The sequence below is a fragment of the Eublepharis macularius genome, chromosome 6, assembly GCF_028583425.1.
Source record: "Eublepharis macularius isolate TG4126 chromosome 6, MPM_Emac_v1.0, whole genome shotgun sequence".
NCBI lineage: Eukaryota > Metazoa > Chordata > Lepidosauria > Squamata > Eublepharidae > Eublepharis > Eublepharis macularius.
Window position 1 is genome coordinate 113970187 of NC_072795.1, and position 27761 is coordinate 113997947.

Here is a 27761-nt window from a genome sequence, read left to right on the forward strand (position 1 = left end):
TGGAGAACAACATTGCTGTAAAGCATACATTCTCCTTGCCAATAATTACATGCTTTACCAATGATCTTAATAACCAGTGTCTTTGGATGAAGACAGATATAACATATTTATAACTATGGGGTGACTTGTAAGTGCCTTCACTGCACTGTCAGAATGTGTTGGTGCTGCAATCCATTTAATGGTGACACTGTGCTTTCCTAGACATACCCTGCCTCTACCGTCACCAAACAATGTCTACTAGTGTGGGGCTTTCCTCCTGAAATAGGCAGTCACTTAAGAGTGCATTTAAAGAATACATGTGATGCAAGCCATGTTGGGGGTTCCTAACCTGTCTCACAGTCACATGTACTCTTGGGCACTCGTTTAAAAAAACTCACTTGGTTGCTTGACACAACTCCAAGCACTGCAAGGAGGACAAGGGGTTTCCAGCTTCCTTCCTGCACAATTTTTCCTAGTAGAAATGGCCATGGGGGCTAGACATGACCTTGATCACATGATCCCAGGACAAGTAGTAACAAAGAAAGCGGCAAGCAGCGTCCCCCACAGCCATTTCTATTAGGGAAAACAGTATGGGGTAGGGGAGTGGAAACAATGCAGCAATTTTTAAGGCAAGTCCTGTGTGACAGGTCAGGGACTACGAACGCAGCTTGTGTTACATGTATTATTGGCATGCACTAAATATCTTACTACGTACAATGTCACAAACTGTTAGCCATAAAGCACCTGTGAATTATCTCATATTAGGATGTAGCATGCAACAATGTACATGTGTGTGATTCTGGCCTGTAGAAAGTGTGAACCAAAAAAGCCCATAAAATTCAAGGAAACAGGACACCCCTAAAGTCCACTTACCACCCTTCCACCTAACAAAACACCAAAAACACAAAGGAAGTGAACTGCACCCAGAATTAAACAAGATTTTGCTCAAAGATTCCAGAAAAAAATATGAAACCCTCCCTTTCCAATCAAAAAGAAAATCTTATTAGTTTTTAGGGACAAATAAGAGGAAAAGGGGTTCCTAGAATATTGTGAAACCATGGAACTTAAAATGAGAGTTTATTTTCCTTAAGGAGGCACAGGTAGGCATGTTGCTCTCATTGACTTCTGGCATGCCATGAACATTAGAAGAGATAAAGGCTGAAAAGTGTGTTTGACAGATGCAGCAATGGGAAAACCCTTCTCCAGGAACCTAAAATCAAACTGTCCCATACTCTGGTTGTCCTACCTGCTTCCCCAAATTGGCATCAAGTACCACCAGAGTGACTGCCACCACATCAGCTCTCCTTTGGACAACTTCCCATCTTACTTTTAAAAGTCACAGCTGAACCACACTCCTGAGTTCTAAGGACATGGTTGTTGTGGATTTTCCGGGCTGTATTTCTGTGGTCTTGGCATTGTAGTTCCTGACGTTTCGCCAGCAGCTGTGACTGGCATCTTCAGAGGTGTAGCACAGAAAGACAGAGAGATCTCTGTCATTTTTAGGCCATTTTTAGACAAGAGGCTGGTACAGAAGATCGTATAGACACTACAGTTCTTAATCAACAAATATATAACCAAGGGATTCTTACTGCTGCCTTCATGAATTTGTACCCAATGCAAGACTGTGGCATAAGCTAAATCAATATCTAATGACAAGAGACTTTTGGCTTTGACTAAGGGCAAAGCTACAAGTGACGAATGACACTTGAACGGCAAGTGTATTTCTCCCTGTTCACTTGCACTCCACTCAATCCACTTGCCGTTCAAGTGTCCTTCGTCACTTGTAGCTTGGCCCTGAGATTCTGTATTCCATCTGCACTGCACAAGTAAGCTATGGGTTAGACTGACAGCTTTCCAATGTAATTTCCCCACACCAGGGAATACATCAGGTGTGTGTGCTGGCCCCTTTATTGTTTAACCTGTATCTTAATGATATAATTTCTACTGTCTCCACCCAATATTGCTATTCTCCATCTATTGCTAATGTGAAAGTTCGTATTTTACTCTTTGCTGATGATGCAGTTCTCCTATCAAGAACAACTTCAGGACTGTCCTCTCTGATAAAGACTTTTCTCTCTTATTGTCTAGAAGAAAGCCTGATACTTACTTATAAAAAACCAAGGTAATTGTCTTCAATGAAAAATTACATGCACATCGTAAGTGGCAAATTCATGATAAATCATCAAAGAAGTCCCCTATTTTAAATACCTATGAGTTTGGTTTGATCAAAGATTAACTTGGTCAGTGCAAGCTGCTCATGTTAAAAGATTGGCTACAGTAGTAAGAGATATCAACTGTCACTTCTTTTATTCATCTGGGGCTCAATACATTCCAGCTGCAATTAAACTCTTCAATGCCAAGGTGGCTGCAGAAAATTTATATGGGACGGGTATTTGGATCAATAAAATAGGTGAGGCCTTTGATTCAATCCTTCTTAGATTCCTACGATTCATCTCTGGAATTCTGAATTGTGTAGTGATGGTGGCCCTCTGAGCCAAATTGGGACAATGATCTCTGGAAGCTGAAGCTTGGATGAAGGGTTTTCCCATAAAAGTTAAAGTCATATACTCGGACATCCAAGAGGGCTACCTTGGTTTGATTAGAGAGAACTCTTTTGTTGCCCATTGGGATAAACTTGTAGAGCAACAACTTCAGCTCCTTAATCTTTCCTTGGGCTCCTTCCATTCAGACAGGAAGCTATGAGCATGATTAAGAATTTTTTATTTAGGTATGATTATAACAGCACGATTTGTAGAGCACGACATGTTTGCTCTACTCAGTTTGTTGGTATTCTTCCATCTGATCAGCTTCCTGACTATTGTTCATATCTGACTGTTCCTTGGTATAGGCATGCCTTTATGTTGGCATGCCTAAATACCTTAACATCTAGAGTTTTGCAAGGGAGGTATTGTAGGGCACCATACTCTGACGGACTCTGCGACTCTGGTGTAAGTGGTATGGACACTCTATATCACCTGATTTTTGAATGCAACTATTTTTCTGAGGCTAGGAATCTTTTAATTTTTCCTTTGCTCCAAAATATAGATCATAACATTACCTCTTTTATTAGAAGATAATAGTAGACCCATCACTCTTAGAGTTGCGAAATCGTATGCATTTGAGATGGATTTTCACAACTCTTTAAATGTGGTCTAGTTTTTATATTTTAGTACTCTGCTTAAAACTAGTAAATTAAGAAGCAGTATGAGGTAGAGAGAGAGAGATAAGATGTACATTATCAAAGGCTTGGAAAGTGACCAAAGCAGCCTCAATGTTTATCTTATAAAAGGGATCATTGTAAGAAAGGGTTTCCAGAATTTATGAGCTTATTGTCATAAACTTCCTTATATAAATTGGTGGAAATATTATTAAGGTGACAACTGTCAAATACAAACTATACAGATATAAGAACTAGCCTTCCTGCATGGTGATGCAATACACATTAATTTCTTGAGCTTACAAAAACTTTGACAAAAGTCTACCCCAAAGCCGGAAGTCATCCAGTCCAATTCCCTGCTCAATGCATGTCTCCCATCTAAGCACAGACCAGACCCGTATCTGATTAGCTTTATCAATGTTGCTGTATCACCTGCACTCAGAAGATCTCTCTCAGTCATGGAGTATGAAAACAACTCTTACTGGTTGGCGTTGATGGGGCAGAAAGTGAAACCAGAAGCCAAGGTACAACGTATACCTATTAAATCAGGAACCTATGGCATTGGCAGGTAACACTTTGATACTGGAAGGATACTGAGACTGGAAACATGCCAAGAATCATGCTGCTAGCAGATATAACCCTCAGTGTATATCATTGCATAGCAGACACACAACACAGTGCAGTTTGCTCTGGTTAGGTGAGCACTAACACATACAGACAATGTAAAACCAATCTATAGATTCATTCTCTAGTTATCAAAATGTTATTACCACATGTTTCTTCCTGAAAGTTTCAAAGGCAGCTAACAACAATAATGTATTGTTATACAGATTTTTGTTATCCAATATTAGGGGCTTAGGGTTAAGCCAATGTGGAACCTACTTAAACTAGGTTTCACACATGCCACTGAAAGAACTTTTTAGCTCTTCTCCCATTATTAGTATGCATGTGAGAAAAAGAGAAAAACAGTTCTAAAGGGAAAGGATCAAATTTCTGATATGTGAAAAATGTAACAGTATTAAATGTGCTTGTACTGGGTTTCTGAATCAATTGATGGTCATAGAGGAAGACTGATTTAAAACTGCTTTCCATTCTTACTATTTTTTTTAATAAAGTACATGTGATTTTTGGTCTTTGATTTCAGTATTAGGCAATTCAAGGCAGTTGTCTGTGATTCTACTTTGTAAAGGGCAGTTCTTTTGCACTGCAGATGGTGACAAGATATTTCCTTTCCTAGTACCCCCTTTTTATTTTGCTCATGGGCACTAAGAAATAGAGGGTCTATGCTAATAAAATCAAGGACAAAGAAGAAACAATAATTCATATGTAGATTTTTATCCAAAAGCATGTGTTGAAATGCCAATGTAGATCTAAGTATCCTGATATATATACATGCACATAGCCATTTTTACATTAGTTTATGTTTATTCTCATTTGTACGAAGTAATCTGAGAATCAGTTAAAATGTACAGCATTATGCAGTTTGCTTTGCCTATTGTGTATCTAGGCTGAAATTATAATAACTTTAAACAATAATTTAAAATTTGTAGATTTAATACACATTTTAATTGAATAGGTAACATACGGGCATGTTAACTTCTCAAAAAGGATCTGAAGAGCAGCGAAAGAAATAGTATACGAGACCATAACCTCAGGATCTGCTGACTTTGAACTGATTTGATGTGTCAGCTAAGAAAACATTTAAAAGAAACCCCAAACCATCTCACCAGGCACCGAAAAGCAAGAAAACTAGCTTGGGTAGTCAAAAATGTCTTTGGTAAGAGTCAAATTCCACCAGGTTCATAAAGGTAGATTGTATATCAGTGTGTGTGCCTAGCAGAGCTGGAACATGGAATGTCTGCTTGTGGTTAATCACCACACAGATGTATATGACATTATATAGGCCACAACCCTGTCTTGGACCCAGAGTAACTCAGAACAATACATTGTTGTTGTTCTGAGTTACAACATTTATTCTGAGTTGTTCTGAGTTACAACATTTTCCAAGCCAAACTGTCACAGAAGTATTTTCCTTGCCTACCTTCATACCAGGTTCGCCCTTTTCACCCTGTGTAATAAAAAAATGCAGAAACAAGAGATGAAACTTAGAGAAAAATGGTGAACATAAAGAGAAATTAGGAAGAATTAGAAATTCAGTTGCAACAAATGAAATGCAAATTTAATGGGTTATCTGTTTAGAATCATAAAGGTTTTCCAAGCACTACAAATCCCTCCGAAAGGTGTTAGACCAGAAAATAGAACACAGGGCTTAATTTGTGCAATGGCTCATCCCTGGCATCTCTTTCATATGCCAGGGAACAAATGTGGAACCTTTGAGGTAAACAGAAATGAAAGGATTTCTGAGCAATTGCAGACTTCATTTCCTGCACCAAAGTATGTAACTCTAGAGGGCTCCTGCACATGAAAGGGGTAAAAAATCTGGATTGGAGGCAATGTTTCCAAATAGACTTGCATCTCTGTTTTTACAAATTAAGTACTGTGATAGAGGAACGGCGAGGTGGGATGGGGGTGAAGCCTGTGCAATGATCATTTTTACCATATCACATTTGAGCCAACTGTTTTGGGGGGAAATGTTTCCAGCCATACATGTGCAGACAATTTACTGTGATTATACGCTCATATAACTGAGGAGTTTGGGAATTCTGCTGTTTTGTACAACCAGAGAACAAGTGCTGGGCCAACTCCATATTCACAGTTATTCTGTCAAGAGGGAAATATTATGAGAGGAATCCCATGGCCTTACAAAACAGAACACAAATGGGTGACCAGGAAAGATGCCGCTCTGTGTGAGCACTGGCATCATGTGTTTATGTGTATCTGTTTCAAACGAGGAAATACGGGATAGAGGAGACAAAATATTTTGTAAAATGTAAATGTTTTGTGCTAAAAAGTGAAAGCTAAAGGTTGTTATGAAGAGACTGGTCTTTCATCATATCCAATGAGCAAATTATAAAAAAGAATAAAATGTAAGTTAAATATTGGGGAGGGGGGAACATTCTAATTTTCAACATGATTGGACACAAAATAAAGTTTACAACTATATTTGGTTTACATTGGTTTAGTCATGGCTTTCTGGTAATTGGTTGAAAAGGGTACTAAATATTGGCCATCAGATATCTCTAACTCTTCCTCACGGAAAGAACAGTTCCACAGTCTTCCTAGGAGAAAGAATGACTAACTAACCGGTTTAAGCCTCAGGCATACATACACCCCACACAACCAGCAACAAAATATCCTTTTCTGAAAGATTCTCAGACAGGTTCAAAAGGACAAATACATTTTAAAATTACAATTAATTTACCTATTTGCACGCTGATCACCACATGCATTAGTGCATGAGCAAATGTGTTACCATATTAAGGGTAGAACTGGACGTTATGCTTGCCAGGAGCTGCTGCTGAAAATGCCTGTTGCTGAAAATGGCTGCTCCTTCTCTGGCCTCCATAACACTTAGGCAACTTTCCTGTATTGTGACATCACCATGTTGTATATTTTCCTGCTGCCACCAGCCAATACAGGGCTGAGGAGACGTACAATATGAAGATGTCAGAAAGGCAGGTGTGCCTAATGGGAATGGGTGGGGAAGACAGAACAGAAGGACATCAGCTTTGGCAACAGCCCCAAAATATGCATGACATTTTGTTCTGCGTTATGAGTGTCTGCCACATATGCTACTGCAGAAATGAACTAAGGAAAGGTTCTGCTACCTTTCATATTACACTACATCTCGTTCAAAATGGACAGCTGCTCAACCTTCAGATGATTTTCTAAACACCAGTATTTTTTTTTGTTCCTCAGGCTTAATTAAATACCCTCCAAACAGCACTTTTACTGAGATTCTTGAATAGTCATAATAATTTTCATATGAAGCAATTCATTAGTTAAAAGCAAGATACATTGTCAGCTACCATGACTAAATGCAAAGGAATGGGAGCACTTCTGTGCCACCTTTAACAGGCATATATCACAGGGAACTTTAATGGGAGGAAACAACCTGCATGCTAATGCTGAATCTGCCAAAATGTTATTTTCAATACATGGTAAACAGATACAGATATTAAAGGCAAGGGAGCCTAAGACTCTCTTGTATCTATTGACCATGTTATCATCTTTTTAAAAAAACCTCTTCCAGTTGCCACCTCTTAACATCTGTATCACCTGCACTGTGAAAATCTGTATATAAGTGTTCAAGCAGCACATGCTGTAGTAGTATTAAGGTGAACTGAGAATATGGGAGGTTGGTCGTGCAATACAGAAGTTACCTTTGGGCCAGTAGGTCCAGGGATGCCAGGGGCACCAGGTAAGCCAGCTTCACCCACCTCACCCTGAGGATAAGATGCAAAAAAAGCAAGAAGCAGAGACAGAGAGGAGCAATATTTTAAAAGCCTTATGGATAAGAATAAATGTTATTAAAGAGGTGGTAGATAGAAATCCCATGACACACTTGTTGTCCTGCCTAGGTAAATGTTGCTAAATGTTAGAAAGAAGGAAGGAGAAGCTATAGGAGAAGTCCTACAAATATCCTCTCATTCTCAGTACTTAAGTGGTATCACAATTCTTCTTTGCCTTTATTTAGCGATTCTTCCTTTTCACAGTGACTGATCAAATATTGTCTTTACTTTTTCCTGTTGTCTTGCCCAGATATTTAAACATTATGATGTTGGGATTTTTTGTGCCTCATTGATTTGGGGGTTGGGGGTAGGAGGGAGTTGCTTAAGTATGTTGGAAGCCTGAAAACTGTTCCCTTCAGATGCATTTGTTTGGTTATTATTTCACATTTTGATTAAGTTTTCTTGGCATTTTTCAAACATGAAACCTTTGTTTGAATGTATGAGCACTGTGCAATAAAAAGGTGTATATGAGGGGAAGGGACACCAGTAAACATTATGGTCAGTGTGGGTTTTACAGTTGTTGTGCTATACAAACTATTAAGCAAAAACTACTTTAAGGCCTGATGTATGAAAGCATACTCAGACTCCTGCATGTAATGGAAAACAAAGTAAAATTTTGCCTGCCTGTTAGATGAAGGCATAGAAGTTTACCTTTCTCAGCCTGCCTTTGCCTATTTAGTGACAACTTCTGCTTCTAAATGGCTTCCGCTTCAGCCTTTCAACCTGTTCCCCATTAATGGGTACCAACAGCAGGACTCGTACAGGATTAAATAAATCCAGTTTTTTTAACTGATAAAATAATCAAGGAGATTAACTAATTTCCGTAAGAAAATATAATTTTTTCTTTTGTGCACACCCACACACCCTCATATCTGTGACATGATCTGTCCTTTGGAGAAAGAAGTTTCTAAATATTGCATGGACAGCTAATGAAGAAACCATTTCCATTAAAAAAAACAAGTCCATAAATTGTATGTGTCAACAGAAGAATACAATTTGGGCCACAGAGACTATGATTTTTCACTTCCTCACAGAAAACAAGCCTCTCAGATTATGTAGGTATAATGAGAAGGCACTCAGGTCTTGCCATTACAACCACAGAGTGCACATAAAACCATTCATGCGTTACCATTACACAATAAGTACAACTGCTGGCAGCTGAGAATATTTCCATTTCAACTATTCTTTTTTATTTTTCCGTCTGCTATCCTCTTTCTTAGTATTTTATCCCTCAGCTAATTTCTTTTCGCTTTCTTCCTAGTTATTCCACTCCCTCATTTAAATGCTCTTGATTTGACTTACCTTAGATACTTCTAGCTGCACAAAATCCTTGGGAATTTTCACACAATCAAAATCTTTTTCCCACAATGGGATCTCACTGTGCCCAGGGATGCCTTCCCATGCAGAATAAGACACGGCCAGGACTCTCCATGGATACAGTCAGTTCCACAATGGCAATTTTCCTTTCAAGATACAGAACTTTCTTTTTAGGACGTATAGTATGGAAGATTTTAATTGTATGAACTGGACGTGGGTGGGTCCAGGGCTTTTTTTCAGCAGGAATGCAGTGGAACAGAGTTCTGGAACCTCTTGAAAATGGTCACATGGCTGGTGGCCCCGCCCCCTGATCTCCAGACAGAGGGGAGTTTAGATTGCCCTCCATGCCGCCGAGCAGCGCGGAGGGCAATCTAAACTCCTCTCTGTCTTGAGATCAGGGGGCGGGGCCACTAGCCATGTGACCATTTTCTCCAAGGATAACCCACTGAGTTCCACCACCTCTTTTCCTAGAAAAAGCCCTGGGTGGGTCCACATGAGTTGTTTAGCCTGTAATTGCCATGATTAATTTGCTCAGCTTTTATTTACAAACTAGATGATCTAATGGTTAGCCAATTGCATTTCAGTACCCCATTTCGTTTCCTTGCATTTTTTCATGACTAATTTGTAGCACTTTTTAAAAAAATTTAAAAATCAATTGTAGTGTTAGGCTGTCCTATGTAGACAGTCAACTCACCATTGAAGCTTCTAGGGCTGCCGTTCCTCTAAAATTTCATCTTATTCTTTTCCTTCCATTGTGATTAGTTATTTCATATTCCCAGCTAGCTGACAGTTCCTCTTGCGGCATTCATTAATAAATACTTAATTTTCTGCTCTTGTTGGGGAGGTTGAGACTTCTTTTATCACATTGTAGCAAGCCAAGTCATGGACTTCCCCCTCATTTCTTATTATTGTAATGTTGTAATTGTCATGTTATTATGAATAATGATTTTAGCTTGATACAAAGTAAAGAAAAAATAGGGCAGACCTTTTATCCCTGATACGAGCTGATATTTATTCATGTTCTATGAGATAAATAGCCAGCTGGGAAAGAACAGGGAGTAACTAATTTGGCTAATAACAAAGGGGAGGAAACCCCACGAAAAGCAGAACCTTTGCTGGAGATTTTCTTTAGAGTTGACATATAGTAGACTCTTGCTGTGGAGGCAAGCATTGCCAGATTTGTAAGGGGAATATAGCACTACATTACATGATGTTAGGAACCCTCATTTCAGTCTTGCTTCCATTATGATGTAGAAAAGGGATCCTTCATAAGTACCAAAAGATCATTATAACAAGCCACCTCTTTATGGTATACTTCGAAGTGTAAAGGGTGAACTGGCAAAATTTTATTGAGGAAGTGGAGCCATGTGGTACAAAACAGGATTGCACTTACCTGTAACTTGTTCATCAAGTGTTCTGTGCAGGAACACATGGAGACTGTGCATGCGCAGGCCAACAATGGATGTTCTAAAGCTCCTAAAGGCATGATTCACTCACCTAGCCTTTTGCATGCTTTTCCTCAGTCATGACTATAAAAGGTGGAGCAAGTGGCTCTCTCCCTCAGTTCTCTAAGCCACTGGTATAGAAGGAAGGTAATAAAAAGAGCACATGGTGGGGAAGGAGGGAGGAATGTGTGCCTCCACAGAAGAACACTCAATGAACAACAGTTACAAGTAAGTGCAACCCTGTTTTCGTTGTGTCTTCTGTGCAGTCCCACATGGGAGATTAGCGAGCTAACTTACCCAGGAGGTGGGCATGATGCTCTTTATTTGAAGAGACTCTTCAGGCCTTCTTTGCCTACAGCTGCGGCCCTTCTGGAGTCTATGTCAATGGCATAATGTTTGATGAATGTGGATGGCATAGACCAGGTGACTGCCTTACACGTGTCCACTAGAGGAATGCCCAAGTTGAAGGCTGACAAGGTGGATTGAGCCTTTGTAGAGTGCGCTCTTATGTGCAATGAGCATAGTTCCTTAGATTGATCATAACAATCCTTAATGAGACAAACAATCCAACTTGAGATGGTCTGCGTGGTGAACTTCAGACCCTTATTGGGTCCTTTGAATGACACTGTGACGGATAGTTTTTGCACCCAAAAAAGTAGAAGGGAAAGGGTTTAAAAACTGTCTGAACGGAGAATGATCGACAGGCTGCTCCCCCCTTCTCTGTGACTGGCCAGTGAGAAGGTAACAATTGGTGCTGACAGAATTGTTGAAGGAGTTGAAGTCTGGTGTCTGACAAGGAGGGTCAGACTAGTAATCCTCTGTGTGAAGAAAAAAAGAAGTTTGCCCTAACTGGCACAGCTTTAGGTTTAAAGAAGACTTTTAGTTAAAGTACAGAAGTGTAAAAGCCAACACTAATTTACACAGACAAGATAGAACTAGGGATGTGTTGTTGGTAGAGGAAGTGGGTAGTGAAAGGAGACTCCCCTTCAGCCAAGTGATCGGTGTAATGTCTTTTGGAAAAGAATAATTCCTGCTCAGTGTCTAAAGGGGGGGGGGGGTTGGCTCTGAGGAGGACCCCCTCAGTCTAGCATAAAGGGAAAGCAGTGCTGTATTGAAATCAGAACACCTAAGCTGTAAAGTGAAATCTATGAAGAAACCTTGTTAATCTAAGTCTGAAATTACCAACATCTCACTTTTAAGATCTGTAACTACTAAGCTTAAACTAAGCTTTAAGAAGACTATTGTGCTTAATGTGCCTTAGGTTACTTGTTAAGGAAGAGGTCGGAGTGGAGTAGGTCACCTCAATTTCCAGGGATCTCACCATACAGACTAATTGTTTGGTTTATAAGCAGAGATCCTCACTTGAGGATACAACAGAGTCCTCCATTAGAAATTCTGGTGGAGAAGGTTCTGATGCAATATCCAAACCGACATTGGAGTCATTGTCTGAGCGTGTAGTGAGATTCAGGGTCAGTTCTGGAACATCATTGTCTTCTGGAGCTGTGGGTGGAACTGTAGGTTTGTCCTTACTACTCCTTGCTTCCAAGTGAACGGGGACATAAGCATCTTCATCATGGAAGAAGTAATGCTTGGCAACTCTTCAAACCTGTAAGTGTAGTAATGGTATGGGGAACCTTATGGAGAGTAGTGGAACCAATGGTATCTCTGGTGTGGAGCCAGTTCCAAATAATTGTCATTCTTGGACGGATCTGAAGAAGCCTTCTGTCTTTCCACAGGCTGCATAGGAGAAGGAGGCAATGGGGAAATGGCTGTCGACAATTCTACAGTCTTTGGGATCTTGCCTTCTGAGAGGGATGGTGCTGAAGTGGAACACCATCTAGGGGTTGGAGAAGGAGGTCTCGGAACCCTGGGCAGACTTGACATCACTAACATAGTTGGAGCCTAAGAGGTGAAGTTTTTCCTCTTCTGTGACTTCAAAGTTGATAATTTATCAGCGTGTTTCACTTTGAGCTTAGCCTTTTTCGAAGACGGCTCTGACTAGCACCGAGGTAGAACCGTCGAGTGGACAACTGGAACCAACTGGAACCCTTTAAGCAGCAAGAGGCACCAAGCATGCTGGAGAAACTGAGGAGGCCCATTCTGGGCACTGTAGTCCTTTTCTGCAGCATTAATATCCTTGGGATTTGTAGCACTCTTCATGGCTGACTCCCAAAGAGCCACTTTCAATTGCAATGCCCTTTTATGGCATGCCTTCAGCATAAACTGTTATAGACTGCACATCACAAGTTGTCATGGCCCTCTCCCAGACATAACAGGCATTTGTCATGCCCTTCCTGGTTCCATAACATAAACAGTTCTTGAAAAGAGCCTTCAAAGTCATGGAGTTAAAGGCCCAAACTTGCATCTATCACTGGAATCAAGGAGTGCAGCAAAGAACTGAGAGAGGGAACTGCTTGCCCTACCTTTTATCACTGTGCTTGGGGCGAAAGCGCACAAAAAGGCTAGCGAATGTTTTATGCCTTTAGGAGCTTTAGACATCCGTGGTTGGCCTGCGCATGCACAGTTCCCATGTGGAACTGCACAGAAGACACAATGATGAGCACATGCTTTTCATTAATTAAGTTCCAGCTTCAATCTCTGGCATCTCCAATAAAAGGTGCTGGGAAAGACCTGAATCTGAGACCTTGGAAAGTGGCTGCCAGTTGCAGTAGTTGATGCCAAATTACATGGACTGATGGTCTGATTTGGTTTAAGGAAGATTTATATGTTGATATTTACAAACAAATATTTTATGCAGGTATCACTCTATGGAGAGCCATGATTGTTTGCAGTTCTTTGTCGAGTGTATACCCAATATCAAATGCAGGATTATCTCTGTGTAAGTTGTGGAATGGCCCACAGAGAAATGCTTCATACTCATGAATCAAAGCCAGATCTGCTAGAGCTCAGCCACTCTTGACGCAAGCTCTCTTATGATAACGAGGGCTTCTCTTATCTAAGAAAGCCAATGTGTTGTGTTATGGAATATACTGTTGGGCCTTTGCACCGGGAGACCTGGCTCAAGTCCAATCTTTGCCTTGGAAAAGGCAGCTTCAACTTTTTATCTGCAAAATGGAGACATTAGTGCCCTCCTTTAGGGAGCTTTACGCGGGCAAACTCAATAACAGTAGTAAAAAGCTTTATATATGACAATTGCTGTACAAATGAGGAATAGTTGCAAGGAAACCACGTTCTTAGCAACCACTGTAATGGAGGTTCTGCAACATCAGTTTAACAATTTCTCTCATTTTCAAATTATTCTTACAGTTAAGAAGCATGCCCCCAAGTTTTAACCTAAGTGCCCAGAACCATTGAGACTCAACCCTATCATTTAAACCTACTCATAAGCAATCAAAAAATTTAACAGTATAATATAACAAGGCAAGCATAATAAAAACAACAGAAGCATCAAACCAAATGCCTTCCCAAATATATTCTGGAATGAAAAGGCAAGATAAGGTCAAAGTAACCTATACCATGCAACAGGCTGATTCAAATGTTCAAGTGGGAGAAGTATGATGCAATCCTCACATGGGACTGTACCATCTTAGAAGACATATGGTAGATGGCTTCTTTGAAAACAGATATAAATCTCTCTGCACTCCTTCCTCACTTGTTAGTTTCAATGTGCATAAATATAGAAAAAATTCAAAGAACTGCCCTGCCCTTGCATGAATTCCAAGATGGTACAATCTCCACAGGCTCTACCATGTACCTATTTGAAACAGGTGAGGCAGGAGCAGAGTTGCTAAAGGGTTGCTACATCTCATGACATTTTGCACAGGAGTGCAAATGTTTACAAGGAAAATATAACATCTTTATGAGTTTACAGTTTTTCCATCCCCAGCTTTTCCTAGCAAGAACTGTCCCAAGCAGCTAAGAAGCTTAGTTGCCCTTGAAAAGCTGGAAACATGTAGTCTCGCCGTCCTATAACAGGTGCTGCCCATGGGGAATGACAGAGGTTGAGATGGTTCAAGGGGAAGTCATGCTTACTTCAATCTCAGTCACTGCCAGTCAAGATAGGTAATGACAGAAGTGCTACAGCTAGGATGTGCTGGTATATATGCGTAAGCAGGAGAGGATGGTGTATTTTTCCAACACTTTCCCAAATGGCTCAGGTCTACTTTAATGCACTTAAAGTGCTTTGGTACTGATTTTTCTTCTTTGATTTTGTTTCTCAAGTGTTTTGTTCATACCTTTCTTCCATGGTATCCCTGAACTCCAGGGTCTCCCTGAAAATTAAAATAGAGAAAAAAGGATGGAGTTGAAGTGGACAAACTAAAATGTTTCTCCCCTTTCCTTCAGGAACAGGAATATAAACCAAATGTCTAAGGAAGACATTCAGTACACAGAGAATTCAAATAAAAGATATATCCCCCTTAGAATCCTCGAGTAAGAGCCAAATTACATTTGGCTAGTTGATTTCAAGATCATAGAACTCCCACTTTTTTAAAAGTTCAAAACGGATGTGAGGACAAATTAACTGGATTGTGTGATCATGGTATTGTGGAAGGAGGATTAATTCAAATATTTTCTTATCAAGACAAAGAGTAGCTGGAGGAAGGGTAATACTAGGAAGATGGTGGAGCATGGGAAATGGGGTAACCCTTTCCTTCTATCCTGTTTCCAAGATAGAAGTAGGCTTTTCTCGAGGCAAATAACTGCTCCAGGGAGCCAATTTTTATCTGGGAAACAGCCATCGCACTATGGTACAAATCAAGAACCCCAACAGCTGTTTTAAAATGCAGTTGAAGATGTAATGGGTCTTTTGTCCATCTCATCTAGTTAATCCACAACAAAATAATTCAGAATGTTTAAAAAAAATTACTTAATTCTTGCTGCTCAGTTGCACGGTTCTGGTTTTAAGATTGCCAACAAGCCTGGAGAAAAATGTTCTGTTCCTCTAATAGAAGCTTAATGTTTAGAAATGGGGAGCTGAAGCTTAGATGGTATGGAAGTAAATAATATCACCTGCTAAATAATAACCAATTAAGCCTCTTTTAAAGGGACAGGACATTTTTTTCTCTATGCAGCTGGCAGCCCTATCTGGTTTGTTCATTGCTGGCAAAACAAATCCCCTTATAACTGGGATGCTTGTCACCATCTTGATATCCCAATAAATAATCACATTTTGGATTTAACTGCATCTCACATTTTCCCACAAAAAAATATTTGAAATTGTAGAGGGAAGTCATATTACTTGGGATTTATTTTGAGTTGCTTTATTTACCTTTGGTCCAGGAAGTCCTGGCAAGCCCTAAAGATAAAAGCATAGGACATACTGAGCAAGTAAAAAACTGAAAAGCTGTACCATGTGTATGCTAGAGTTTAAACCATTTATTTCTGCTTAATCAACATGATACAATTAGCTTCTATTTCTTGAATGCAAAAATTATTCTAAATAGCAAGTCTCATGAAGACCTAGCAAAGAGAAGTGATTAGGAACCTACCTCCACCATAAGGCTGCTGATCTTTGAGGTTACATGAGTAGCTTTCTGCTCACAATCTAGTGATGGAGCATGATTACCCTAAAGTGTTGTCTGAGATACAGAGCAGAAGGAGTTTATTTACCCCTCTCTATGCTGTATGAAAGAGTGTGGGGGAGAAACTGGGATGGAGAGATATATGCCTCTTGACATGGTGAGAGGCACAGATAGTAGGGATCAGTGAGGAGTAGCAAGGGAAAATAGCTAAGGGTGGTGGCCTGAGATGGCATTCCTTTTTGAGCCATCAATGCCTAGGATATCTTACTGAGTAAATTGTCAAGATTTAGTTTGCTATGCCTAAAGTACACAGAAGCATGAACATAAAATGGCTGATGGACTCTGCAGTTTACTCATCTCTTCATCAGTCTATACCAGCATGCAACAAACACGCATTATGTTCCAGTAAACAGAAAAAAAGAATCTCTTTGTGCAACAATTTAATACGCACCTTTCCATCCTTCCCTGGTTTCCCTGGTTCTCCTGCTTTCCCCTAAGGGAGCAAAAATGAATCTTTTTTAGACACTACTACGTTATTTTAATGGTGTGATTTGGAAAGTGTTTACTGTCACTGGGAATAGCACTCTATCAGGACATCAAAGAGACTTCAGGGGCATTCAGGTTTGTACTGAGAATGAAATAACTGCAACCAAAGTATCCAAAGTATCACTTCCGCACTTGGCTCTTTGCACCTGCTGGGACAGAGGAAATGACATTCTTGCCTACCTCTCTCAAGCATATATAGGATGAGATAATAAGGGCTTTGATGTAACATCATTTTGTTAAACCTACCTTTCCCACGCAGTCCTCACCTATTTTGGCAGCCTGGCAGGAATCAGTGTTGCCAACGGAGATGTTAGATGGAGGATCAGAGAATAGTCATAAAATAATGGGGAAATTGTATTTATGCAGGGAGAAATGGAAAAACAGCATAAACACAAATAATCAAGAGACTTACAGGTGGACCAGTTGGGCCAGGTTGTCCTGGAGTTCCTGGGAGGCCTGGAGGCCCTGGGGGCCCTTGGATTCCTGCCTGTCCTTGTTCTCCCTGAGGTTTAAAAATAATATCAATTAAACAATGTTTAAAATTTGAAAAAGCAAATAATGTTTAAAATCTAGCACAATGACTCTAGAAAGTGATATATAGCAAGCACAGCCTGAGGAAAGGGAGAGAGCCAAGCCAAGCCAAGCCAACTATGGTAAGGAAGTATCTCAAAGGGGTTTCCAAAACGCAAGTAGTTCACCTACAGAAGACTGTTCCAAGTGGATTTCGGAATGTCTTAGTGGTAAAGACCCAATCAAAACTAATGAAAATTACAACCAGATCTTGGGAAGGGAAAGTAGATGCCAATATTCAACCACTATCAGATGTATCCTTACAATCTTTCTTAGGGCCCAAACTATACATTACACAAAAACACACGTGACTGAAGCCCAGTGGCCCTTTTTGAAGAGGAAAACTGCTTCCAGAGGATGATTAAGAGCTAAGAAATGACAAGAAGAGAAGTTCTTTTTTGATAGTACACATTTGAAAGCGATTTTGAGAAGGAAAATAGCAAGCAGTGAAAGGATTAAGCACCCTCTCCTGTCACATGACTTCTTTATTATCCTACTGGATGTAGCTTTTCCTAATCTAAAATAGCCATTAGGCTGCCATTTGCGTCCAATGTGTAATCTGATCCTAGTTATTTTAACTGAGAAGCTGTGAAGAGATGCCTCTAATGAATGACATGAGACATTCATTCTCTTGAAAGTGCTACACCTCACTTCTGCTCCATCTTGTCCTTGTTCTTTCCTAGTCTTGGTCCTTTGGAATTCTATGCTTATGAATATTCATTCTGCTCTTTCATATATTAAAAAATTCTGAAGAATCTCTTCATCAGGCTTTTCTATTCTGGTTTTCTTTCACTTCTGAACGTTTCTTTCTTTAAAGAGCTTTTAAAGCTCTACATATCCATAACATGTGTGAGAGATGTCTTTTAAACTATAAGCCTTTTCACAGGGCCCATTGGCCCCAATCCAGAGAAATATCCAGTGCTATCCTAAGCAGAGTTATAGTCATCCAAAGTCCATTGAAATTTTAAGCTTAGAAGATGGGAACTCTGCTTAGGATGGCACTGTTAGCTGGCACTGTTAGTTATACTGAAATCAATGGGCTTTAACTTAGTCACAAGTAACTTGTCCATTGTCACATATGACTTTTTTCTAGATTATGTTTTGAGTTTTTTCCAAATTGTAGAGTCTCCAGAGGTAGGTGGTAAAAAGAAAAAAAATGTCTCTTACCAGAAAACCCAAAATAGAATCTATAAAGATTCTATAAAGCCTGTCATCCTAGAAACACCTTCTTAGTAGTAAGCTCAATTTACTGAATGGACCAGAGAGAGATTTTGAATAGACCTTCTTAGGATAGCATTGTTAAAACTCCCTTTTTATGCCTACTCAACATCCTGTCCTTTTGAAATTCACCATTCAATTTTATTGATTTCCACATGTATTTTAACACCATGTCAAATTGGTTAAATTAGATGAACTTTTGTAAACGCTAGCAGAACATTAAACATAACAAAACTATATCACCAGTTACCAGTTAAAAATATTATGTGACATCTGATGTGTGGCATTTGGTCTCCAACTGACTCCCTCATATTCCAGATGAATCCTAGAAGGCCCTTCCATTCCAAAAGTATTCATAAGCATATCATTATGTGACTGTGTCAAAAGCACCTCCCTACTGGATTCTCACTGAAACAAACAAATGGCACTTTCCTGCACAGACATACATAATAGTGCCCCAAAATAAAGCCAAGTACACTGACTGAATAGATTAAGTACTGATGTGCCTTTTGAAGGATGTTGTAAGCACCTGAGTCTGTACTTGCCAGTGTACATCTGGATAACTCCACAGATTTATAAGTTAATTCATTTAAGTGCCCCAATACAAAATGTCCAGTGTTTCAAGATAAGGCTAGAGACAGTCAACAGAAGTCCCATTACAATTTTTAGTATACTGAACTGCCTGGAAAGTTGAAGGATGTTCCAGACAAGATTAGGGCATCAGACACATAGAGTCACTTCATATTTTACATAGTAGTTGTATTTATCATGGCTACATCACAGTAGAAGAACCCGTGTTTCCTACAATAAACAAATTAAGAATTAAGGGCAAATATACATCCCTAAACATGCTGTCAACTCATTGGGGAGATCTGCTAGATGAGGCTCTTTGAGAAGAATCCTAGCATGTTTAGGGATGGGCAACTGCTCTTGACACTTTTGTCAAACTGTGACCTACCAAGCTGAACACAACCTCCATCCATATACTGTAGGTTGCCAAATACTTATTTTTGAAGTTCAGGGTAGGCAACAAAAATAGTAAACTGCATTTTGCCTGAAGGGTCACAAATTCTGCAGGTATGGTCTATAAGTTTGCTCTAGGAAGCATCTGTGTAACACCAGAATATCTATAACAAATATGATTACAATAGCAAGTGAGAATCAGCTCTTAGATTCTGTTTTCTAATCTGTAGACAAGTAATTTGCTCTCTCTATATCTGAGGAAAAAAGAATAAAATTTTCCAGTGTATTCTGATAAGCTTGTGAAGACCTTGTTCTCCCTCCATCTCTTTCTACTTTTAAAAAGAGCAGCCAACATACTTGTGTTCATGCTTAGCCGCTAAATACAGGATTAATTAAAACCAGCTTGTGGTGGCATTCATCAGGAAGAGGCAAGTCAAATGGGGTGTGTGACTGAATTGCCAAAGAAATTGACGTTTTTCCTACTTTTAATGAAACCCCTCTGTGAGGAAGAAAGGAAGGTGGATTAAACAACAATTTCTGAAATGAAAAAGCTCAACACAGGAAAAGGAGGCAAAGGTGAAAAGTACCTGAAAGGTGCGTTTCTTTATGACTGGGGGTGGAGCCAGTCGCACTGAATTGAGAAGTGGCAACAGCTGAAGAAGACCAAAGTCATAGGGCAAGGGCCAAAGGTCACAAGGCAAAGGAAGTCAGTATGGCATCAAAGGTCATACAGAGCAGCCAATGAAGAAAACAGAAAGAGGGAAAGAAGGAAAACAATGAAAGGATATAATGAAAGTAAGTCACAATTGAGAAACAAGAATGAAGAACAGCAGAAAAGGTATTTGTCATTGGGTACCTTTTGGCAAACCTCTGAGCTCTTTTACTGTCCACTTACAGCATATTTATATAGGAGCACCCATAGTATTGATTTCACCTAGGGTTGCCAGCCACCAAGTGGTGGCTGGAGATCTCCCAGAATTACAACTGATCTCCAGATGACAGGGATCAGTTCACCTGGAGAAAATGGCTGCTTTGGAGCATGGACTCTATGGTATTATACCATTCTGAGGCCCCTCCCCTCCCCAAACCCCACCTTCTTCAGGCTTGACCCCCCCCCCCCCAAATCTCCAGGAATTTCCCAGCCTGGACCTGGCAACCCTCATTTCACCCTTCAGCTATTAGAGTACTCTAGCTTTAATGTACATTCTAATGATCTAATATGGAATATTCAAAGTAAAATTTTCCAGCTGGTTTTGCTGTCACTTTCTGCTATATCTCACTGTACCAAAACAAAACATCCCATCTCATCTGAAGTCCCTAGCTAGCGTACTGTTGTTCTCAATCACTTCTAAATTTGTACTTTTCTGGGTTTTTTACTTCTCCTAAAAGAGCTTTTTCTTCCTTATTTACTTTCTGCTTTTCTTATTGCCACAGATATTTTATCCTTCTAGACCACTTTCTGTTACCTCTTAATTCTATAGAAAATTTGCTAATTGCTGACAGCCTTGCTTGCAACAGTGACACACAAATATAATTTTTTCATCTCTAAATACTCTTAATCATATTATTCCCTACTACAAACAAACCATCTGAAGATCATTCAAACGGTATGCCTTTTTTGTTATCAGTGAAAATTACAAAGAAGATGACAACATTTTAATGACTAATAGGGTAAATGCAGAATAACATGGAGAACTCCTTTCAACAAAGGAATACAATGCTGCACTTTGGCTAAATTTTCACTCCCTGCCTAGATCTACTTCAGGCAACTCTTCTCAGAACTGATCCTTCTTATCTAGAATACAATCGCTGTGACTGGGGTCCTTTCACTCATTTACACCCCCCCCCATTTTTACTCCGTTAGGTCTCACAAAAGGCCATAATGCTGCCACATATTTTTTAATATAATAATGTTGCCTGATAGTGAACAACTCCATGCTTGTCCATTTTTAAACAGAAATCATGTATTCCACGGTAGAGGAATCAATTTTCTCACCAAAATGGTTCTCAAGACAAAAACAGTCATTCCTGTTGCCTGCAAAACATGCACTGCTTTGTTTCAACCACTACACAAGATTATCCATTAATAGAGTCAATCTCCTGATCTATATCTATAGGGACAGCCAGGTCTTGCTAAATCTACAAAATTCAGGTGCGTGTAAAGTTTCTTTTGAAGCAGAGAGGTATGCCTGCAGGTCTCCTATGACAGTAAGTTTGTACATTCCAGAGTTTGCTTTCCTCCCTTTAAATATGGCTGCTTGCTATTTAGTGCAAGTCAAGTTCCAGTCTTGTTGCAACCGAAATGTCATCACAATATTGCAGCACTGCAACTCCGTCATTATGAGCTGGGTTTGAAGAGATAATATGGCAATGTGATGGAAAAACTGGAAGAGTCAGCCTTGGTTTAGGAAGGTTACAATTAACGGTATATTCAAAGACCACAGAGGGGTACAGCAAACCACAGGGGGGCGGGGGATCACTGTGATCCTTGCATGAAACAACAGAGGCACTAAATCTGAGCACACATGACAATGGTGAGATACCATTCATAGAGTTGGACTGTATCAAAATTTTTCAACCATTATTATATCCAGCTTTTTTCTCCTAAGCCAAATCATCTCAATAGGAGCAACTAAACTTTTCACATGTGATACAATCAGCATCAAAAGCAATTCCTTCTAGAGCAAGATTCAAGATATACAAAGGCTAGTTGATATATGGCTATACTGTATTCATTTATTTATTTGAGCAAAACTCCTAGATAAATAATGAAGTACATAATATTAAAGAGTGTGTTTTTCTCTGTCCAACCCATGTCTGAAAAGCCAAAAGATGTGTATTAGGATTTGACCGTAGTGCTTGCTTCCTTTGCCTTCTCTCTCCGGGTTGAGGATGTCCATCTCTATGAATCTGACACAATTTCACAGAATATGTCAAAATATATTGTCAGAGGGAAAAAAAATCTATTTTTCACACACTGGTGGTATGTGAGTATTCTACTTGCATTTGGATGGCAGGAAAAGTAATACATGTTGTATTATCAGGCAGAGGTAGAACCTTAAGATCAATTCTTATTTTGTATTTGCTACTAGAATATAATTTCCTGAGCATGACACAAAGGTCTCTCATCCAGTATGAAGGGAATGTACCCCTAAAGTTCCTATCTAATATCCAGGTCCGAGTATATTAAAAGGACACTTTTCTGTCACTCTGCATTTTGTATAAAATGTCCAAGCTCCAGAGGAATTAAGATCCTTAGCAGTTACCAGAATTCAAAATTGAATTTGAATTAGTATGTTTATAATGACCCTCACCTGATGGCCCAGATTAGCCCAATTTCGTCAGGTCTCCGAAGATCGGCAGGGTCGGCCCTGGTTAGCACTTGCATGGGAGACCACCAAGGAAGTCCAGGATCCCTATGCAGAGGCAGGCAACGGCAAACCACCTCTGTTGGTCAATTGCCTTGAAAACCCCTATGTGGCTGCTGCAAGTCACCCGTGACTTGACAGCATTTTACACACACATGGTTATAATGTACTACATTTGCCTTTCCTCCTAATAAAAAATCCAGAGGCGGTTAGTAGCACATGAGACCCAGAGCCTGGATTCTCTATCTTAATCCAGGAAAGCCAGAATTAGCCAGGTCAGCATAAAGCCAGCTTTTTCCTCACTTCCCAGATCCAGATCACACAACCTTGTTTAAAAAATGAATTTTAAATCTATTCCTCCTTCTCCCACAACTGCCTCCCCAATGTTTCCACAAATGTGTTTTTACATTTTTGTTACTGAGAAAGTGCAATATTGGATCCATAGATTTGTTCTTTTGCAACAGGACCGGCTACAGTTAAACCATTTACCCACAAACCTTCAATGTAAGGATTTGATTAGAACGCAGAGCTGCAAGTGTGGTACTTAGGTATTCCTAAGGGGACAGTGAAGACACAGAGCTGGGTCAATTACATCTACCAAACCTTCAATAGCAAAACAAATTTTACCAGCCTAAAGCAACTCTGAGGGCAACCCCAGCAGACTCCAGACCTACACTTGCAACTGTCCCCTATTTACCTGCTCTGGTTACCTCATTTGTCTGCATGGCTTATTTTGTATAACTTGAATATTCTCTTGATGTGGTCAGTTCCTCTATGGAGTATTAGCTTTCCTAATTTGTTGCCCTTCAGAGGGAATATTAGTACTACATAACAGAGTGGTTGGATTTTCAGTTCCTGCTTTGCTGGCAGTGGATAAGGGCAACCCAGGCCACACACCCTTGTCATAAACACAGCAGTCGGAAGGTCATACATCAGAAATTCTGACTTGGCAAGAGACAACAGGATTTGAATACTTCTGAAAATGAAAATGTGTTCGGCTTTAACACCCCACCCCCAACAAAACTTATCATGAAGGCTCATGATAATTTACACAGCATTATTAACTTTAAGGACAACTACAAGGTTGGAAATTGTGATGATTCAAGACTTCTAGCTAGCATGAGAAATCAAAATTCTTTATTCTTGCACCTCTCAAAGTTCAAACACGACAAGTCTTTATGGTATTCATTTTAAAGATCATAATATTTTATCACTTTTAATGTATTTTGGTATGAATATTTTCTCTACCATGCTGTAACTTACATTTAAAAAGAGAAAGAAATGCTTCAGATTTCCATATTTTTGATAAGAGAACTAATCCTGTTGCCCAGAACGTATACACTTCAGAGCTCAGAAACAGAGCAAGCTGCATATTAGTGCTGTGCACAACACAGAAGCTATGCCAGAACTTCATCACCTTAATGTACAACGTTTTCAGTGCAATCCTATTTTCTTAGTACTAAGCCCGACTAAATAGACCTGCTTAGGATAGCACTGTTTATTTACATTCTGTTTACTGTATGGATCCTCTAAACCTGAGACTACCCTATGATGGGATGATAGAGTTTCTTTCACAATAATTCCAATATGCAACAGCAGATATAAACCAAAGTTGGCAAACTCTTTTCTCTTTGTAACGGTTCACATGTTGAAGCACTTCTTATCCCTAGTCACTTGTGATTAATTTCTTCGTGTTCAAATATTCTGAGGACCCTTGTCCCTGGCTTTTCACCTTGATCACTGTGAACAGCGTGAAGTCAAGGACTGTAACTGAACCCAGAACACTGCTTAAGCAAACAATGCTTTTAGCTTTTAAAAGCTCCATAACAATCTAGTGACTGCTGCCCTTCTAAATAAACACAGTTAACCTCCGATTATTATAAGTAAATGAGCCAAGACAGACAACCCACCAGCCTTTGCTCCACCCTGATGCCTCTAAATGGTTTGCTATCTACATGCTGTCTTCACATTAGACGCCTCAACCGGTGGTAGCTCCATACCCCTCTGGGATATAGGCCAGAGCTGGTGTCTATTTAACAAGACATCTTTCAAATGCTAACTAGAAAGGGCTTACGCTACAGTCTCTGTTATCATGTCAGATGACTGTGTAACAGAAGTTAATCCTCTGGACCTTGTGGTGCTCTTTTAAAGCCAGTGTATCCTCCTGACTATAGCACTGTACAAAAGCAAACAGGGCACTTCCTGAGTTTAGTGAACTTGTTTGCAAAAAAAAAAAATGTCAGATATACACCCCAAGTTCTTTCCTGTAGCTAGGAATGAAATATTGCATTGAAATGGTCCCTTAAAAGGTGTTTTATTTGCCTGATGAACAATAGTCCTTGTTCTCTTAGCAACTGTATGGAAATCTTCTAAAATGAAACACATAAGCTTTTCTGGGTTTTCCCAAAAAGATGTAGTTCATTCCCTCCATGCTATCTCCCAACCTGAGACATTGCTGTAAGAGTTATACCATGTTTTTCTCTACAATGGAGACCCAAAGCACTCCTCCGTTCTCCTCTGTTTGTCCTCAAAACAACCAGTAGGTTAGTCTGAGTAGAGTGATTGGCCCAGCAAGCTTCCACGCAGAGTATGGATTTGAACATGGCTTTCCCAGATCCTAGTCCAGCACTCTAACTACTGCACTACAATGGGAAGGAGCCATGGAGCCATGGAGCCCTAGCAACCGTGACCACCCCCACCCCCCAAAACTTGCTCTGAGTGTCTCTTCATTCTCCCCATCTAAATTCTGCAGTGTTATCTCACTGTGTTGTGTGACTATGTTAACAAGGAAATGTAAACACTAGTAAGAAAAGTGGCAAATGGCTAGGGATGCCAGACCCCCCGGTGGGGGTGGGGGATCCCCCACACTCCGCCCCCCCACTTACCTGGCCAGCCAGGGGGGCATGCACCTTCTGTGCATGCTCCCCTGCGGCACAGAGCGCTCCCATGCGCAGCAGCCGCCTGGATCGGGCCTGTTTTGGGCCGGATCAGGGTCACTGGAGCACAGGAGCACTCCTGTGCTCTGTAGCGGCCCAAAACAGGCCTGTTTCAGCCTAAATCGGGCTTGTTTCAGGACCATTTTGGCACGGATTGGCCCTGTTTTGGGCCACTGCGGAGCGTAGGAGTGCTCCTGAGCTCCGCAGTGGCCCCAATCCGAGCCCCTGTGGAGTGTGGGCGTGCTCCCAGGGGGATGTGTGATGATGTCACTTCCCAGAAGTAACATCATCACACTTGCGGGAGCATGCACGTGCACCCCCCACCCCAAGACGTAAGTGCAGGGAGCCAGTCCCCAGCTGATAGGTTAAGAGGGACTGGCAACCCTACAAATGGACATTAATCATGCCCAATATGAAAACATGATGGTGAACCCCTTCTGGTAGTATATCATGCGGGACAATAACATGTGGACTTATTTTGCACGAAGGAGGGATTTTTGGACATATAATAACAATCCAACTGTGTAAACCCTATTTTCAAAAAACAGTTTAGAAACCAGATATCAAAAATAAATATATCCCACTTAGTAATTGCTCAGGTTTGTTTTGTTTTTCTTAAAGGTCATTTTAAAATTTAATATAAAATTAATTTAATATAAAAATGTGGATTTATTTTAAGGATTATTGTTTACAGTACAGGTAAAACTATTCAGGGATGCTGTCAATTTCTGTATGTTCTAATTAATACTAATACTTTCTCCTTCAATTTAACATCTCCTGGAGGTATGAACAGGGGGGGGGAAAACACTGAATGGTTATCAAGCAACTGTCATGCTGTTAAGCAGTCACTGTTTTGAGGTCATTAAGGGACCATGATATGGACATACATAATCTTTTATTTTAATAAAAATTTCAAATAAAAAAAATCAATTACGTCTCTGAAAGTATAGGGATATGAAATGCTTCCTGAAAATTCATTACCCTCTCAGCCAATAATGCAGGCCAGAACACAAATATTTATTGGGGTTGGGATTGCAGGATCTGGTGATGACCCTTATTAGTTGAGATGTTCTATATTTTCCTAGTAAGTTATTCAGATATCCAAGACATAGTACACAAGGAAGAAGAAAGATCACTTTTTAAAACCCTGCTTACCCTGTGAGGATAATCTCCACATTGACCCTGCAAAAAGAGAGGATTAAAAGAAAACTCTTTAAATTGTAAATGTTGTAAACCAAAATAAACTCAAGAAGACAAGTTCCTAGCAGGTGCACTGTTAGCATCAGTCCATTAGTTTCAGTAGATTTATGCTAGTTCTTGTTCCTTCTGTGCAACTTCTTTTTAAACTGTGTGGTTTCATTCAAAACTGTTGTCTAGGGTTGCCATTTGTCCACTGGCAGCAGCAAACTCTTGTACCTACCTTCAGTTCCCCACACTCTCTAATTTCAGCAGCAAGTGGACACGTAGGGGGTGGGGGTGATATCAATGGTAACACTCTAGTAGTGTCCTCCAATTTCTATGGTCTTTATCAAAGAGATTGGAGGAATTCCTAGAACATCACTGAGAAGTGATGTCACAGCCAGCAACTCTTCCATCTGCAAATACTGTCACTTCTGGGTGATGCTCTAAGAATTTCCTGAATCTCTATGGCAAAGAATACAGAGATTGGGAGAATTCCTAGAGTGGCATGGAGAAAGTGATCCCACCCTCCCCAAGCGTAACCCCTAAAATCTCCTGGCATTTGATGGAGCAGTGCTGGCAACCCTACAATTGTCCTATTTCATTTTAAATTGTAAGATTAACTGACAAGTTATGTGTTGAAATATGGAATCAGATGCTGCTGAACTAATATCACAGCATTTGTCTAATTAGGTCTGGATGCAGCATTTTGTCAGTGGAAGGCACTGGTGGTCTTTCCCATTTCTCCCTCCCCACAGCAGTCCTTTCAGATTCTGGGAAGCTTTATTCCTGAAGTCACAGGACCTCCATGGAACAATAGTCATTCAGACTGGGAGGCTGCAGTGATCTGGGAGAAAGGGACAAAACTGCCCTTCCTACCTCTTCTATCATCAGTGTTCCACTGATGGAACAAGGGAATGATTTTGCCTCTCTCTCCATGTGGGATCTGTGACTGCCCAAGTTTGCAATGCTGCTGGGGAACATGGAGAATCTGCAGTCCTTTCATAATCCTTGCTCTGGATCCAACCCATAAACTATAACTATATTTTTCTGCAATCAGAATTTTCCTGATTATTGGGAGAAATTTAATTTTTATTAAACATGCATAATTTTGTGGATAGATTCAAATTTATAAAGGTAGCATTGTTTTTAAATATGATTACTAATGTAAATCAAGAAAAGCTGTTG

At 40.0% G+C, this 27761-nt stretch overlaps 1 protein-coding gene across 2 annotated transcripts in view; it reads right to left on the minus strand.

Annotated features, from left to right (window-relative positions):
- Positions 1-27761, minus strand: part of COL13A1 (collagen type XIII alpha 1 chain) — a 158496-nt gene that overhangs the window by 107213 nt on the left and 23522 nt on the right. The window contains exons 8-15 of one of the 2 annotated variants that reach the window (XM_054983303.1): positions 26550-26576; positions 22956-23012; positions 16752-16841; positions 16245-16286; positions 15541-15567; positions 14507-14542; positions 7420-7482; positions 5178-5204 (exon numbers count right to left, since the gene is read on the minus strand). In XM_054983303.1, the coding sequence (XP_054839278.1) occupies positions 5178-5204; positions 7420-7482; positions 14507-14542; positions 15541-15567; positions 16245-16286; positions 16752-16841; positions 22956-23012; positions 26550-26576 (369 nt within the window). The remainder of the gene's footprint in view (positions 1-5177; positions 5205-7419; positions 7483-14506; positions 14543-15540; positions 15568-16244; positions 16287-16751; positions 16842-22955; positions 23013-26549; positions 26577-27761) is intronic. The other variant, XM_054983302.1, reaches the window with a different exon arrangement.